At 42.1% G+C, this 17,680-nt stretch overlaps 1 protein-coding gene across 1 annotated transcript in view; it reads left to right on the top strand.

The window, feature by feature from the left end:
* Positions 1-17,680, top strand: part of LOC135218795 (translation initiation factor IF-2, mitochondrial-like) — a 290,814-nt gene that overhangs the window by 193,155 nt on the left and 79,979 nt on the right. Inside the window, exon 10 of the mRNA XM_064255245.1 lies at positions 3,620-3,828. Coding sequence (XP_064111315.1) covers positions 3,620-3,828 — 209 coding nt within the window. The remainder of the gene's footprint in view (positions 1-3,619; positions 3,829-17,680) is intronic.

Below are 17,680 nucleotides of genomic sequence, written 5' to 3'. Positions count from 1 at the left end.
CTGCCCAAAGATCTTCCGTACCTGGGAGGAGGAGAGACGTGGGCTCCGTTTCCCGGAGCTGAGGCATCGGTTCGTCCCTCATTGCGGCCTGTTGAGTTAACTCAGCCACTTTTGTGGTGAACGGAATGGGGGTCTCTCCGTCCACCACAAAAATGGTAAAGGCGCTCTTGAAGGCTTGCATCCTGGTGTTGATGCACTCCCATTCTTCTAGGCTCCTCAGCCAATCTCGCTGAACCTGATCCCGACCAGAGATTATGGTCTCTTTGGGGATCTTATCCTCCCTCCTCATAGCTGCCTCCGTAAGGCGGGCGTAACCAATGAAGGGGGGTTGCAAGTCAGCTGGGTGGAACTCGAAGTCCTCAAGCCTTCGAGTACCACAATCCGCCAATGTTAGCATCCCGTCCTTAAAGGGGGCGTAGGACGAGATCCTCCAAGGATTGCTCGCCGTATAAGGAGGGAGGAAGTTGTAGTCCGGCATGGCCTGAGCAGCCACACCGGGTTGGGGGAAAACTGCCATTGGGTTCTCCCGGAGTCCTGCAATCAGGTTCTCCTGACTGGCCAGCCTTTCCGAAATGTTCCGGATCGACTGGCCTGACTCCTCAAAGGAAGATGAGATGTGGGAAAGCATCTCCTGAAACTTTTTCTTGGACTAAGTTTCCAACTAGGCTCCCCATTTGCTGCATGATGTTTGCAGTGAAGGCCTCTGAGTCAAAGGAACTAGGTTCCTGCTTTCCGCCGTAGAGGTCGAAGGCTCAGGATCAGACAGGAGCTGAGCTTTGTCCCTCGAGGACTTGCCTCTGGACCCTTTAGAGTGAGAAGAAGACGATTTTGGCTTCTCTGCTCCAAGATGGTGAGCTGGAGTCTTATGAGAAGCACTAGGCGCTGTCTTCTTAGGCAGCGTCTTCTCAAGGGTCTTAGGTTCCCGCTTTCCCTTAACTTTAGGGATAGCTTGGGTGGACTTCGGTCTAACCGAAAGTTCACTCTCCGAAAATCCTTGGAAGGAAGAGGTAGAAGGGATAGGGGAAGACGATCCAGAATGACCCAAGGGAAGCCCTTGAGCCCCTAGCAAACCTGCCTCGTCTAACGTCCTCCGTGTTTCCCCTACCGCCATGGGCTCGAGGTCCAAATTGAGAGTTGCCACGTCGTCGATGATTTCTGAGTTCCCCGGGTCTGCCAAGGCTTGAGCCACCTGATGTTGGATGGTGGCGATGTACGGGGCCGCCGCTGCCGGGTCGACTTAGGAGGTCGTCTTTCCGCCGGGGAAGATCAGAGCAGCCATCTTCTTGTCGAGGATGTAGGGCTGCCCCTTGGTGACGTTCCTCCCGAACCCACCGACCCAGGGTTTCAAGGTGGTTGTCGTGGCGTCCCTGACGGCTTGAGCAGCTTGTAAGAGAAGGTTAGTATAAATACTAAGCTAGGGAGACTAAAATTATATGTTTATATATAGATATATCACTTATTAGGACTGTATACATATAGGCCAAATTATATAACAGTTGTTCTCCGGACGGTACTTACTCCGGAGGTAACCTGATCTACCAGATCATAACAAATAGAGCAACTCTCGTGGTGCCAGACCGCTATGTCCCCGTAGCAAATAACGCAGACAGCATGGGTCTGGCAGACCTCGTGCCCACAGGGGTCCTGTAGGACAGCATTACATCCAGATTCCTGGCAATGGGTGGCCTGTAAGTGAACAGATACATGAGTATCGACACTGACTAATTGGACTAAGTCCAGGAAGTGATATATTATGACACCGGAGGATACCGGAGTGATTGACATAGGGATTAGCCTCCCCTTGCTCTCCTGGCGTGAGTGGTGGGTGTCCGATAGAGCTGGTAGACTAGTTTCAGTACGATTCCGGTGTTACCGGAATAAGGAGATTCACCAAACCAGTTACCTGCCTATACGCCAGAGCGAGGAGTACGAGGACAGCGGGGAGGAGCATGAGGAGGCTAATAAAAAACCAGTCAGGGGAGCGTAGCTCCGCTGTAACAAAAACTCGCAGGCAGGAGGAGAACCCGGATGGTGAGCGCGAACTCCGCCGGCTTAGCGAAACAGAATAACAAATAATAACAAAGCAATAAGATGTAAAATAAGGCAATATATGAGAGGCGCATGCGGTGGGACTTCTCTCAGTCACCTAAGGACTGGCGGAGCCAAGGGGACCCACCGCCGGAGTGGTGGGGGAGGGTGGTGACTCGGGGTGAAAGAGAGCTGATCGGAAACCGAGGAGGTCCGAGCGCGGCCGAGCCGGGTGGCCAGCCGAGCCCGATCGCACGGGAGACCCCCCCCTGGAACCGAGGGGTGAGAGCGGTAAGGGCTGAGTCAGCCTCGAATGTCCCCCTGCCAACTCCCATATCCCCCCCGTGTAGAGGGGGAAGAAGGGAGGGAGCTCGGATGGTTGCCATGGGCAACGTGAGCGAGCGGTACTCCCGGGGAAGAGAAGATAAATAAACAGATAGAGAGAAAGCAACATCCTGGAGAAGCTAGGCTAACCAACCCAGAAGGGATGGCGCCGAACAACTCGGGAGCTGGCCTCTGCCGATACGTAAGGACGGAGGGCGGCGGCCAGGGTGGCAGGACTAAAAGAAAGGACAGATGTCCTAAAGGAGCCTAAACAGACCTAAACAAAGGAACATGCATGCATGAACACTGAGCTAAGGAGCGTTGTAGGCTACGAGCTAAACCGAGCTAGAAATCCCTGTGAAAGCTAGTAAAGCACAATAACGTAAAATCTTGCACAACGCACAAAAATGTAGGCATATATATACTGCTAAATTCAAGCTACAACGGTATGGGAGACCGAAGAAGCATGAAGTAATGAAACACGTGGGACGAGCGGCCTGAGATGACTCTATAACCAGGCCGAGGAGGGCGCCGTCTTAAAACCTAAATAAAAATGGTTAAACGGGTCCCTGGCTGGCTAAAACTAAGTGAAACACTTTAGCAATACTTAACTTAGCTGCGGTGATGGCTTGGAGTTTCATGGTGATAGGATAAATCCAAAAAAGCGAGCACAAAACAGCAAGAAAAAACACGTGTGTGCAAGATGGTGCTAACGGAAAGGATGACTGCTAGAGGCGCTCGTGATGACGTCGGGAGCGCTAGTAATAGTAGTAGCTGGTGCAGGCCTTGTGTCGGCCCTCTCAAGTAAGGGGATTTTGTAGAAGGATGGATCTAAATGGTAAGAGACCCGTGGTAGTGGTTTCACTCGCCCCAGAAACCATACCGACACCTTTTTATGTAAGGTGAGTGAGTCAGAATACTCTGACATTCCATTTTAGTTTTTTTTTTTTTTTTCTCTCTCTGGTAATGTTAGTAATATTTACCTTAGAAATGTGTGCTAAAAGGACATTTCACGAAGCGACACGGGCTGAGCCCAGAAAGGTAATTGTTTTGCGAGTATATTTACCTTTATGTTGGTATTTTATCACATATTTCTCCCTGAAATTGATGATGTAAGATATGAATTATCTTTTGTTTTGTGCTGTATTTTAAGTTTCCAATATTCACTTTCAAATGAGTTAAAACTAAATGATCTCCCTGGGGACAACAGTAAAGACACAACAGTAAGCTCTTTTAGTAGGATTTTATATTTTTGTCCTTACCTTAGATAATAGGGTGGAGAGATCTACCTGCAGCAGGAGACTTGATTTTAGAAGTTGAATCTGATCGTAGAGCAAATGAAGTAATAGACTGGCGGAAACAGCAGCTTTCTGTACAAAAACAAAAAGAGGCAGAAATAATCATACAAGAACGGCTAAATGAACATTTGAAAGTATACAGGAAGCAACTAGAAGAACGACGTATGCAGGGACGTAGGTAAGGCCTTCTTAAAATACACTACATTTATGATACATAGTCAACTATATATAAAGTGTACCTTTTATTTTGCATCGGATTAAAGTGCAAAATTCTAAAGTAGTGGTAAGTCTATGTTATTTTAACATGTTGTTGAGTACAGTATGTGATTTTCCATTGCCACTAGTGCACTCATTCTATCTGTTGCCACACAAATACATTACTTTTATATAAATTGGGTGTGCATTTGCAGAAATCTAAGATACCTCATAATCAGAAGAAAGAACCACTCAATCTTTGCTAGATGGCACCAGTGAATTTGGTTTCCTTAGGGTCCCCTGGTAGCCCACAGTATCTTTTGTGTGGCTGTACACTTTGGTCAGAGCTCAGAGTTCTTCCAAAAGTCTGTTTGGCTTTGAATTTGGATTTTCTGATATTCTTTTTTTTTCTACTTTTTATTATATCTTGCAATTTTTCATTTTTGTAAGTATATTTTGGTTATAAGGATTTTTCTGCATTTTTCAGTGGTTAAGTAAAAATTTCTTTTCAAGCATCCAAGTAGCTGATTGAGGTTTCCCTTAAACCTTATACTATATTATGACAGCTACTATAAGTTCTTTTTTAGTTTTTGTAGTTGTCTGTCATTATACATCTTTATTGCAGTTAAATTTCCTTTTTGATAGCATAGTTGCTGTTTCGTCCTCAAAGGAGTTACCCTCCATTGTGTGCGCCAGCGCCCCACGGTGATCAGACTGATATTAAAGAAATATCTTTTAACCTGGTCTTGTAGCTGGGAATTATGCCATAATGATAAACAGTATGAATGACAAGTGATATAGTATAATGGACTCAAAGACGAGAAGGCATACTATCTTGTCTTCAGTGAAGCTGTACCCAGTTTCCTACGTCAAAACCTGTAGAAGTGACTATTGCGCATGCGCATCGGCCATCTTGTTTTATGTTCGGGCTGGCCAAAAGATCAAGAATCATTACTCTTCTGGTCATCACAGATGATAGTCTATTCTGCCAGTGCTCCTCTATCTTGAGATTTTTTCTTCAAAATCAATCTCCAGAATCATGGAATCGCCAAAATTTGAAAGTTAAGTGATTATTTTTAAGACTTAGTTAAAACAGTTAAGTTAAAAACTGTTGAACAAGATGTTTTGTTTACCCGTCCGTTGTTGTTTAGAACACGTGACCAGCGAGACACGTGTTCCAGACTAGCCTTTACAAGCGCGAAAAGTGTTTTAAATAAATTTGTGTTGGAAGTTTTTTTTTGCCTAAAGAACTACTCCATATTGTATTATTAATTTAGTTAATCTTTTCAGATAATGGCTTCTACAATTTCCGAGGCAGTAGCCTACATGAGCAAGTAGCCTAGCCAGTTTAGGACAAGTAATTTTAGACTAGGAATGGCAATTATCATGGCCCGTAACCGAAGATAGTATATCTTTAAAATGATGATTAAATAAACCCTAAGTACCTTACCTAATTTTTTCGGTGATAAGTACTTAGAAGTAGATAAACAGGCTACACCATTTTAATTTTATTTTGCCATGTTTAGTATGACCGAAATAAACCAAGCCGGATGATTCCTAGTGTTAAGTAGTGAATCCCTGAATCCCTTACCAATAATATTAATCAAAGTTGTTAGCCTAGAATACTTATTCTAAGGCCAGTCAAATTGGCAACAGGTGCCAAATGTAATAGTAGTCTAAAACTTGGAGCTACATTTTAAGTGGTGGTTTTTATGTAACACGTTGAATAGGGTGCTGAAATTGTAATTCAAAATATCACTCTAAGTTATGCTTAGAGTATTTGTTGATTTACTTATAAGGTAAAATAACCTAACAGGCAGATTAGTGTTGGTATGGTGGTTTTATATAGGCTAGTTTATTAGTACAGGCAGTCCCCGGGTTACGACGGTGTCGGCTTACGACGTTCGGAGGTTACGACGCTTGTCAATAGACATTTTTTCCAGGGTTACGATGCCTACAACGCTCATCTGGGAGATGAAATATGACACCAAAAATGCAAAATAATCAATATTTGATGGGTTTTTTTTATGAAAAATGCCATAAGAATGCAGTTTGCATAGTTTTCAATGCACCCAAAGCATTAAAAGTAAGGTTTTCTTAGGATTTTTGACGATGTTCCGGCTTACGACGATTTTCGGCTTACGACACGTCTCAAGAACGGAACCCCTGTCATAACCCGGGGACCGCCTGTAATATAACATGCTAAAACTATTTGAGGTTTAGCAAAAATGTCTGTTTTGCTATGATTTAGTATCCAAGCCTATATGTGTGTGGATATATGTGTATGTAAGGGTTTATAAACCGCTTTATTAAAAAATTTAAAAAATTACTTGTCTCAGTAAATATTAACTCATATAAAGGATTTTGACGAAGGAAAAATGTATTTCTGGGGGAAGACCTGTGTCGCCCGGTGAAATGTTCCTGTAGCACACATTTCTAGGTATAAATAGATGCTAAATATACCAGAGAAAAAAGCCATATGGAATGCTGGAGTTACTACCCCCAGCTCGCTCACCCCTATAGGGTGTCGGTATAGCACAAGGGCGAGTGGAAGCCACTACCACAGATACTTTGCCAATTAGAAGTCTCCTCTCAAAATCCCTCTCTAGAGAGGTGCCGTTACGTCTACCTTCCGCTCGCTACTACTACAACCTCTGCCCGAAATCTTCATTCCTGGAATACGCACCCAAGCTTGGGCCAGCTAAAGGGCGGGGAACAAGGAGAAGAGAGGGATGGGTTCACCGGGCGACACAGGTCTTCCCCCAGAAATAGATTTTTCCTTCGTCAAAATCCCTTTTCTGGGTTCAACCTGTGTCAGCTGGTGAAATAGTAGCAAAGAATTGGCCATACAAGCTTGGTAAACCACAAAATTTTATAAATATATAAGGAAAATAAAAATTTTCTTAAAATTATGTTTTAATAACCAATGTAAGAATAGCAAGTTTCAAATGGTAAAAAGTACCAAATATGACCAAATCCATATCCTGGGAAAAAACAACAGGTAATGAACACAAAAACAAATAATTATGAACTATGTACATGTCCAGGAGTGGGTTGATGAGCAATCCAGACCGGAACATAAGGCAGAAAGGCAGGGATTACAAGCGAGGCAGGTAGGTGAGAGTGAGTATCAAAAGAAAAAATAATAGCAAAATAATAGAATACAGATATAGAGTTACAAAACTAGGCCAAATCAGGGGAGACAATGCTCCCTGCAGCCACTGCCGAATATTTAAGGGCCTCTAAATTTTTCAGATAGTGGCGTTTAAATACTGTCGGGGATTTTCAACCCGTATATTTTTTAAGATCCTCGAAGTTCATATTATGAAAATAATTAACTGAGGTACCCACTGCCCAGATATCATGGACACAAGGGACTGAATCTGGATTGGCTTGTTTAATAAAATAAAGAATTTGTTGTCTGATTCCCTTCAAGGAAATGGTTCCACCTTTCTCTCTAATAAAAAGAGGACCTGAAGACCTTTCAGAAGTTCTGCCCAGATAAGATTTTAATTTAACGATAGGACATAATGATGGGTCCTGTGGGAGAGGTACAATCTTCCATGGAGACCAGCTGTTTTGTGGGTCTTCATTCTTTGCTAGGAATTTCCGATCTGGGAAGAGCAGAATTTCTCCTGACGGGAGGAAATCAATATGATTTGGTTTTCTAGAGAGAGCCGACAGTTCAGATATTCTGGCGCCTGAGGCCAGACTCATTAAAAATAATGTTTTCCTGAGAAGGGTTATGTATGAGCATATTCATTATCAGTATCTGAAGCCAACCTGAGTACATCGTTTAAAAACCAGACCGTGTGAGGACAGTCCACCGGTCTCAGACGAGCACATGCTCGAGGGATAGACGAAAAGTACAAATCTGTCAAATCAATATTAAAGCCAAACTGAAATATCTTCCTCAAGGCAGAGTTAGTCGTAGTAATGGTACTAGCGGCTAGGCCTTTTTTGAACAGAGTTCTAAAAAATGAAATTGCCAGATTCGTAGTCATCTTCTGGACATCTGATTCTTTTAGAAAGATGGCTAGCTTCCTTACTGCTGAATCATACTGCCTGAGTGTTGACTCTCTTTTGTCTGACTCCACGAACAGGATGTTAGGTCAATACTAGCATCCTTCTGTGCCGCAAACTTCATGAAGTCCATAAAGTTAGGGCATTCAGAATTCTTGAGGAAGCTGACACAGTCCGAGTTTGTACTATTTGAGTCAGTTTTGGGTTGGAAATCCGTCTGGGACGGAGTTTCAACTCTAGTAGAAGAGGAAACCAATTGCTCTTCGGCCAGTTGGTTGCTACCAATGCTACCTGTCCTCTGAAAGATCTGAGTTTGTGTAGAACTTTCATCAAGAGGTTTATTGGCAGAAATAGGTAAATCTTCTGCCAATTGTTCCAGTCTATGGACATCGCATCTGTGGCGTGAGCTAGAGGATCCAGATTGGGAGCCACATGACACGGAAGTTTGTGATTGGACTCCGAGGCGAACAGGTCTACCTGAAGGCCCGGGATTTGTTGGCAAATCCAATGGAATGATTTTGTGTCCAAGGACCACTCCAACTCCAGCGGAGTTGTTCTGGATAGTGAGTCTGCAATGACATTCCGTACTCCTGCCAGGTGAGTAGCTGACAGGTGCCAATGATTTTTCATTGCCAACGAAAATATCGCAATCATTACATGATTTATTTTGCTCGACTTGGAGCCCCCTCTGTTTATGCAATGAACTATCACTGCGCTGTCCGAGACTAGTCTTATATGAATGTTCCTGACTGGAGCTAGTCGTTTCAGGGTCAGAAAAATGGCCATTGCCTCTAGGACGTTGATGTGGAACTGGCGGAATGTATTCGACCACGTTCCTTGAACCTTCTTGTACTCCAAGTAGCCCCCCCAACTGGTCAGAGAGGCGTCCGTGTGGACTATCAGAGACGGCGGGGAAAATTGTAGTGGTACTGACTTGGAGAGACTCTGGACTTCTGTCCATGGACGGAGTCTTTTCTTTAATATAGGCGGAATCAAGGAGATTTTGTCTCTGAAATTGTTGTTGGCTCTTTTCCGCCAAACCCGATTGATATCCTTCAGTCTGGCTTTCAACAGAACATCTGTTATTGAGGCAAACTGAAGAGAACCTAAAATTCTCTCTTGGGTACGACGAGAAGCCTGTTTGTTCTTGAGGAATTGTCTCGTAGCTTTCGCTATCTCTCTGCACTTCAATGGCGGAAGAGATAGTTTGTGTGTGGTTAGGTCCCATTGAATTCCCAACCATTGAAAGCGAGACGCCGGAATGAGACGGGACTTTTCCTTGTTTATCCAGAAACCCAGGTATTCTAGGAATTTTATTACTTTGGCTGTTGCCTTGCGACATTCCTCGTCGTTGGTTGCCCAAATGAGCCAGTCATCTAGGTAAGCTACTAACATTACCCCCTAAGCTCTTAGTTCTTGAACTACTGTCTCTCCTAGTTTGGTGAATATTCTGGGCGCTATGTTGAGCCCGAATGGCATGACTCTGAACGAGTAAGCTTGTTTTCATAGTTTGAAGCCTAGGTATGGAGAGAAGTTTCTTGCTATCGGTAAATGATAGTAAGCATCTGTAAGATTGATAGAGGTGGTGACGACCCCACAGGAAAGTAAGGTCCGCACCTGTGAGACAGTCAGCATACGGAACTTGTCGCATTGAATGTACGAGTTGAGATGGGACAGGTCCAGAATCACTCTTCGTTTGTTCGAGTCCTTCTTCGGTACACTGAACAGACGTCCTTGAAATTTCAGGTGACTTGACTTTCTTTTATTGCCTTCTTTTGAAGGTCTTTGGCATAGTCTTGAAGGTCTGTCGTTGGAATCTGGTGAAAACTGACTGGTGGAGGAGGCCCTTTCTTCCATTTCCACCCCAGACCTTTCGATACAATACTGTGGGCCCACGTACTGAAGGTCCAATGGTCCCGGGAGAGGTACAGTCTCCCGCCCACCTGCAGAGCCTCATTGACTGGTTGAGGTCTTACTTCCTCTACCTACTCTGAAGCCTCTGCCTCTAGAGCCTGCTCTCTGCCGGAAGGCACCTCTGGCTTTGCTACCCCTTGCGTGGCTATTAAAGCCTCGAAACGCCCCTTGTGATTCAAAGGAGGTGTTGAAAGCTGGGGAAGTTACAAGGGCGGCTGAACTCGAAGGCTGTTGAGTCGGTTGACTTTGCAGCAGAACAAACTGTTGTTGTGGCTGTGCCTTAGATGTCAGTCTTGTTGATCTGGGAGACAGGAACTGCCTGCACTACTGTCTGCGACTGAGAGGTCTGGAAAGGCTGATACTTCCTAGGCCTCTTCCTACCTTTGGATTGTGGTCCGGGGGTCTCGAACTTCCTTTTGAAGGGAAGTCCCCAACGGACACAAAGGTTCTGGTTAGCTCTAGCCGCCTCCATCTGTAAAAGTAACAATACACACAGATGCCTCATTGACAGGTTGGGGAGGACATTGGGAGGATCGTCAGGTAGCGGAGAGGTGGTCAGCTACTCTAAGGAATTGTCATATCAATTTCCTAGAGCTGATGGCTATCTTTTTGTTTCTAAAGAAACTCAAACCTCCGGAATAGACACTGCAATACAATACAACTGCAATGTCTTGCATCAAAATATTGGGATCACACTCACCTCCTCTCAATATGTTAATGTTAGCCATTCTTAGGATAGCACAGGAAAAGAAGTGGCATTTGTCTGCAATTCACCTTACAGGGTCTCTCAATGTAATAGCAGACTCTTTGTCAAGGAATACGACAGCCTCAACAGAGTGGTCATTGGACAATCACTCCTTTCAAATAATATACAACCTACTTCCACAACGGAAAGTGGACCTGTTTGCCACATACGAGAATCACAAACTCCCAGTGTATGTATCCCCGAATGTGGACAATCAAGCAATAGTGAGAGATGCCTTCCTACAGGACTGGAACAACTGGAAGACGATATATCTTTTTCCTCCATTGTCCCAGATTTCAAAGGTTTTGAACAAGCTCCTAACCTTCAAAGGAACAGCTTACCTAATAGTCCCAAATTGGCCAAACAGGCATTGGTTCATACTACTTCAACAGTGGATGGAGAAGTCAATTCCATTACCATCTGCTGTACTATACCAGAAAGTAAGAGGGAAAGTCGTTTACGTATCCTCCTTTCTAAGCTGAGACCTTCACATGTGGATTTTTTAAATATAATCTACTGTGAAAACTTCTTACCCAATATTGCTAGGTACCTAGCGCAAAAACTACGAACATCATCTATCTGGCAATACCAGTCCGTATGGAGAATATGGTTAGATTATATCCCGAATGAGAGCCCAATCAAGATTTCTATAAAAACTCTAATGAATTTTCTTATACACCTCTTTGGAAACAAACATCTTGCAGTTACAACAATTATAGCATACAAGGCTGCATTAACAGAACCCTTGCTTTATGGATTTGGGATTGATTCCAACATAGAAGTTGTCACTTCCCTTCTGCAGTCCTTTTCTTTACAGAGACCTGCTCCCGAAAGACTTCCAATTACTTGGTCCCTGAATAAGGTACTCAAACTTTTATGTACTCCTTAATTCAAAGTACCTGATGTAACCACCACGTGCATGCTTCAAAAAGCAATCTTCCTGGTAGCATTAGCATCAGAGGACATATTAGTGAATTGGGCTCTCTTAGATGGGGACGGTATATCGCACAAACTGCCGATGACCAGATATTGTTATCCCCTGGGCCATCATTCCTGGCCAAGAATGAGAATCCATTGAAGAGGTAATCTATTCTTATAAGAAAACTCAGTTTAGCAGAGAAAACATTATGCCCAGTTCAAGCACTTAAGGATTACCCAGAGGTCATGGCAAATGTTTCAGTTGGTCCAATTTTCCTATGTCCTAACACAAACAAACCACTCTCTCTACAAGGAATAAGAATAATTTTAGCGTCCATCATTAAAAAGGGTAACCCACATTCCTTTCCTAGATCACATGATATTTGGAAAGTAAGTACATCTTTGGCCTTCAGAAATATATCATTCGAAGAGGTCTCTAATGTACAGGCAGTCCCCGGGTTACGACGGGGGTTCTGTTCTCGAGGCGCGTCGTAAGCCGAAAATCGTCGTAAGCCGGAACGACACTTGGAAATATGCCTTAAACTAATAACAAGTTAAAGAGACCTTACCTGTGTGACATGCAAGTATTGCATGATGTGTAGTGTGGTTATTTCAATGCCAAAGGATGGTTCTTGAAGGTATATATTATTTATTATTCTCTTGTGACACTATAAAGCACAATCTTGAAGTATTACCAAGTCCTTAGTTGACTTTAATATACGTACACTAATACACTTAATCCTTAGGTTAGATTATACACTATACACTATTACACTGTACTAATCCTTTGGTAGTACATCCTGGAGTACACTAAAATCCCAGTCTGGTAGCTCTGGAAGGTAAAAGTATAACACAATTAGTACAAAATACTACACAAAGTCCTGAATGCAATATGTAAATTATAGATATCAAGAGTAAAAGAGTTAATGTATGTTAATTAATTCCTTACTTTTAGTTTATAATTCCTTACTTTGAGTTATATCAAGAGTAAAAAAGTTAATGTATGTGAATTAATTCCTTACTTTTAGTTTAAAGTTGTCGTGCTATGTAACCCTGGATGGACAAAGTCTTGTGTGGCCCCATAGCCTACATCATTCAGGGGGTTCTGGAATGTACAAAAAATAATTATGTCAGTAAGTACTCTATGCATAGTAAGTTACATACAGTAATATGCACCATACAGTGGTTTAATATCACATATATAACATGTATAAAACTTAGTTAATGTATGTTAATTAATTCCTTACTTTTAGTTTAAAGTTGTCGTGCTATGTAACCCTGGATGCACAAAGTCTTATGTGGCCCCATAGCCTACATCATTCAGGGGGTTCTGGAATGTACAAAAAATAATTTTGTCAGTAAGTTACTCTATGCATTAGTAAGTTAACAATACAGTAATATGCACCATACAGTGGTTTAATATCAACTGGTATGCATGTTGTAAATGATTGGTCTACACCCCCTGTTCAGCAGGGAGTGTACGTAATTCCATGAGGGACCTTGATCACTTATCCCATGTGAGAGATCTTTGGTCACTTTTTTTTATGTATACTTTACTTAATGTATGTAATTACTACTATGTATAATTCCTTACCTTTAGTACTGTAGTAGTTTACTGTTGTCATGCTATGTTATGTAGTAGTAACCCTGGACAAAGTTTTATGTGGCCCCATAGCCTGCATCATGGAGGGGGTCCTGGTTTTCTGGAATGTACCAAAAAAGTATCAAAGTTAAGTCATGTGTGTATGTTTAGTAAGTTACATACAGTAACCATATGTACAGTGGTTTATAACATGTATGTACATAATCAAACTTGGTTGGAAATTCCTGTAAAAAAAAGTTATGTACGTATGTAATACTGTATGTAAAAACCTTACTGTTCATACTTTGTTACACTACATGTTACATTTGATACGTATACTTTCCTGAAGGGTTTTTTTCCATCCAAAAATGGTGCTTCTACTTGTAGTTATCCCTTGATGACACTTGTAATTTGTTAGTAACAACCTGGAGTTGTGTGAAAATGTTGGTTCGGAAGGAAAAAGTAACAAAATTAGTGTACAAAATATACACTACAGAAAGTCGTGAATGCAATATGTTAATTACTGTAGATATATCAAGAGTACTAAAAGAGTTAATGTATGTTAATTAATTCCTTACTTTTAGTTTAAAGTTGTCGTGCTATGTAACCCTGGATGCACAAAGTCTTATGTGGCCCCATAGCCTACACATTCAAGGGGACTCTGGAATGTACAAAAAATAATTTTGTCAGTAAGTCCTCTATGCAGAGTAAGTTACATACAGTAATATGCACCATACAGTGGTTTAATATCACATATAACATGTAGTATAAAACTTAATTTAGAAATTCCTTACATAACTTACCAACTTTTAGTGAGTCTCAAAGCTGTTACCTAGGTTGTGGGAGATGGAGGTGGAGGTGTAGAGCATTCATGATAAGGATGCATTCCAAACCTAACTTCAGTGTGCTTTATCACAGATAACAGGCTAGGATGATGGGCAGTCTGGAATGAAGAATTAATATTAAAGGACAGTATGTAACCACTTGAGGTATACAAAATTTATTGTACGTATGCAAACATTAAACACAACTGAGAATTCCTTACCTTCAGCAAAATGAAGACATGTAGGCTATGTAGAGGTCTGGTTTATGTAAGTCACAGGTGCATGCCAGTCTGGAATGATAATGTACATATGATTATAGTATGTATGTTACATACATAACATAGTTATTACATATGTAATAATAAAACATTAATAAAAAAAATGTCCTTACCAAATTCTAGTGGTTGGCTTGCTTACTGGGATGGGCATATGATAAGATGAGTGGGTGGCTGGGCTATGGAGTGGGATGGGCAGGTGCTTGGGAGTTTGGAATGATAAAAAATATATAAAATGATAGAGTTACTACTGTAACTACTGCACATGTTATTACTGTTTGACATATGTAGTGTGTAATATGTACAATATAAAAAATAAAGAATTCTTTTACCTGAAGGAGTTGGAGAGGTGATACTACTCGTATCAACTGATTTGGGCTCTGGAGAGGTGATACTACTCGTATCAACTGATTTGGGCTCTGATGAGGGAACATCTAGATCTGGAAAGAATGATAGGGTACATAAATATAAGGTGGATGTAACTGTAGCATATGTACACTTTTAATAAAATTTCTATTAGCAATTTATAAAACATTTTATACAAATTTGTTAAGGATTCCTTACCTGAGGAATAGGGCGAGGCATCAGAACCATGGAAAGGATAAAGCTCAGGGTCATCTGGGTCGCTGTGCACTATCAAAGGGGTCTGAAATGAAAAAAAAAAATAATAAGGTTATGCAACATCAAACACATTGTACCACTATGTAAGTTAGTGTACGTATGTATGTAGGGTGTAAACAATTTCCAACATGAAATTGCTTACCAGATTGTACACGTACAGGTGGACAGGCTGCTACAGAGGGTCCAGGTACAGGGGGGTCTGGAACTGTCACAGGTAGTACAGGGAGATCTGGAACTGTCACAGGTAGTACAGGGAGATCTGGAACTGTCACAGGTAGTACAGGGGGATCTGGAAACTGTCACCACTTCTGCAATAAAATTACAAATGATGAAAATTAATGAAGTTACAAATAACTCTTACATTTAGTTGTTACATTAAAAAATTTACACTTTTATATGTACACTATGTAAACACATAAATTAGTAAAACAGTTCAGAATTCCTTACCAGGACTAGGAGTGGGAGGTGGTGGTACTGTAGACTTGTGAAAGAAAGTGTCAAGCCTGGACTGCACAATTCTCTTCGTCTGCTTCTCCTTCAGGGTCTCCTTGTAGAAAGTTACTAAGTCTAACATTCCACGTTTTATTTTGTCAAACCTGGCAACGTTAGGGTCTTCTGCCTCAAAAGAAGCCAAGGCTCTCTCCAGATGAGTAAAACCCTCTGACAAACCTTTCACAGTTAATGACCTGGCTTTTGGCTCTGGTGCCGCCTCCTCTTCCTCAATCATTTGCTGTTCAAGTTCAAGCAAGTCCTCTGCAGACAATTCCTCTCCATGGGATGCCAGCAGCTCTGTTACATCATCAGGTTCAAGATCTAGTTTCAGCCTCTTGCTTAGCCCTACGATCTTCCTCGTCACAGTCTCGACGTCTTCTGCCTGGTCAAAGCCTTCAAAACTGTGCACAAACTGTGGACACAGTTTCTTCCAGGCCCCATTTAAAGTGGTCGTCTTCACCTCGTCCCAAGCACTTGCAATATTTTTCACTGCATCAGCAATGTTGTAGCCCTTCCAGAATTGCTTCAGTGTCAACTCCTTGTTAGCTTCTATGGCCCTCAAAGCAAAACGTATGGTCCTTCTAAGGTAGTAAATCCTTGAAATTAGCTATTACTCCCTGGTCCATTGGCTGTATCAGCGATGTGGTATTGGGTGGGAGGTACACCACCTTCACATTAGGGTGCATGTTGCTCAAATTTGAAGGGTGACCAGGGGCATTGTCCAGGACTAAGAGGGCCTTAAAAGGCAGACCCTTCGAAGTCAAATACCATTCCACTGCTGGCACGAAATGGTCATTGAACCAATCTTCGAAGACCATCAAGGTAACCCAAGCCTTCTTATTTGATTTCCAAATCACGGGAGTTGACTCTTGGAAAATGCCCTTGAATGCCCTGGGATTCTCGGCCAAATACACCAGCAAGGGCTTCAGTTTCAAAATCGCCACTTGCATTGGCCCCAAACACAGCAAAGTCAGTCGCTCCTTTTCCAGCTTTATGGCCAGGTGCTGACTTCTCCTCCTTGGAAAGGTACGTTCGATTTGGCATTCTTTTCCAAAATAATCCAGTCTCATCCACATTAAAGACTTGGTCAGCCGTGTAGCCACCATCCTTAATTATCTCGGCCAAACTACCAGGAAAACTACCTGCTGCTTCGCTATCAGCACTAGCAGCTTCACCTTGCAGCTTCACATTATGCAAATTTGCACGAGCCTTAAAACGGTTAAACCAACCTCTACCCGCGGAAAATTCACCACCAGCACTGCCTTCGCCAAACTTTTTCACTACTGCCTCATGCAGCGCTCTAGCCTTCTCCTGGATCACACTTAAGCTCACGGGAACACGTCGCTGGTTCTGGTCCTCCAGCCAGATCATGAGCAATTTCTCCATTTCAACAATGCTCTGGCTACGTTGCTTCTCGTTTATCACCATTGACTTCATCGGTGCAGCATCCTTAACGTGCTTCAGAATACGTTCCTTGTCCTTCACAATGGTTACCACCGTGGTCCTGCTCAAGCCTAAAGAACAGCCTATTTCGGTGTTAGTTTCTTCCTTCTCCGAACGCTTCACCACGTCATATTTTACCTCCATCGTGATGACCTTCCTCTTCTTGGATGAACTATCATCGGAGGAAGTACTTTAGCGTTTAGGAGCCATTGTAAATTCGCGAAAATGGCAAGGAAAATCAGCAACGATTAGCACACAACCGACTGAACTTCAGGCAGGCACGCGATTGAATTGGCGTTGTTTGGTATTGTTACGCTTAGCGTCCTCGACCGTTCGAGGTCGTTGTTCGGTCAATTTACCATACAGTTTCATAGTTGTTAATTAATTTATGCGCCTCCGCTCAAAACTAGTTCTGGCGTATGAGGTATCGTTAAAAAGCATAACAAAACGTCGTAACTTTGGAATTTGCGTTGTAATGTAACTAGAAACTTAGTTTTTTTAATTATGTACTGGAAACAAGCAATGATTTTTTCATTATTTGCGCTTTTGGACTGTTTTAAACTGCGCATCCCAAGCTAGTGTATTCATTCGCCCGCAAACTAGTTCCGCATATGCGGCATCACTAAAAAAAATTTAAAAAAATACAAAAAAAAAAAAAAAAAAAAAAAAAAGAAAAAAAAAAAAAAAAAAAAAAAAAAAAAAAAAAAAAAAAAAAAAAAAAAAAAAGTGTCGAAAATCATCATAACCTCAAAATTTTTGTTCTAATGTACCAAAAACATATTTTTATTATATATACTGTGCTAAACTATAAAGGATTTTTATCATAGCATGCGTTTTTTAAAAGCGTCGTTAACTCGGAGCGTCGGAAGCGTCAGCGTCGTAACCTCGGAACAAGCGTCGTAACCCAGGACGGATTTTCCATTGAATATTTAAGAAAAAGCGTCGTAACCTCGGAACGTCGTAAGCCGGAACCGTCGTAAGCCGGGGACCACCTGTAC

This window comes from Macrobrachium nipponense, chromosome 1, assembly GCF_015104395.2.
Source record: "Macrobrachium nipponense isolate FS-2020 chromosome 1, ASM1510439v2, whole genome shotgun sequence".
Classification (NCBI taxonomy): Eukaryota; Metazoa; Arthropoda; class Malacostraca; order Decapoda; family Palaemonidae; genus Macrobrachium; species Macrobrachium nipponense.
The sequence above is the reverse complement of the archived record's forward strand: the minus strand, read 5'-3'. Positions and strand labels throughout refer to the sequence as shown.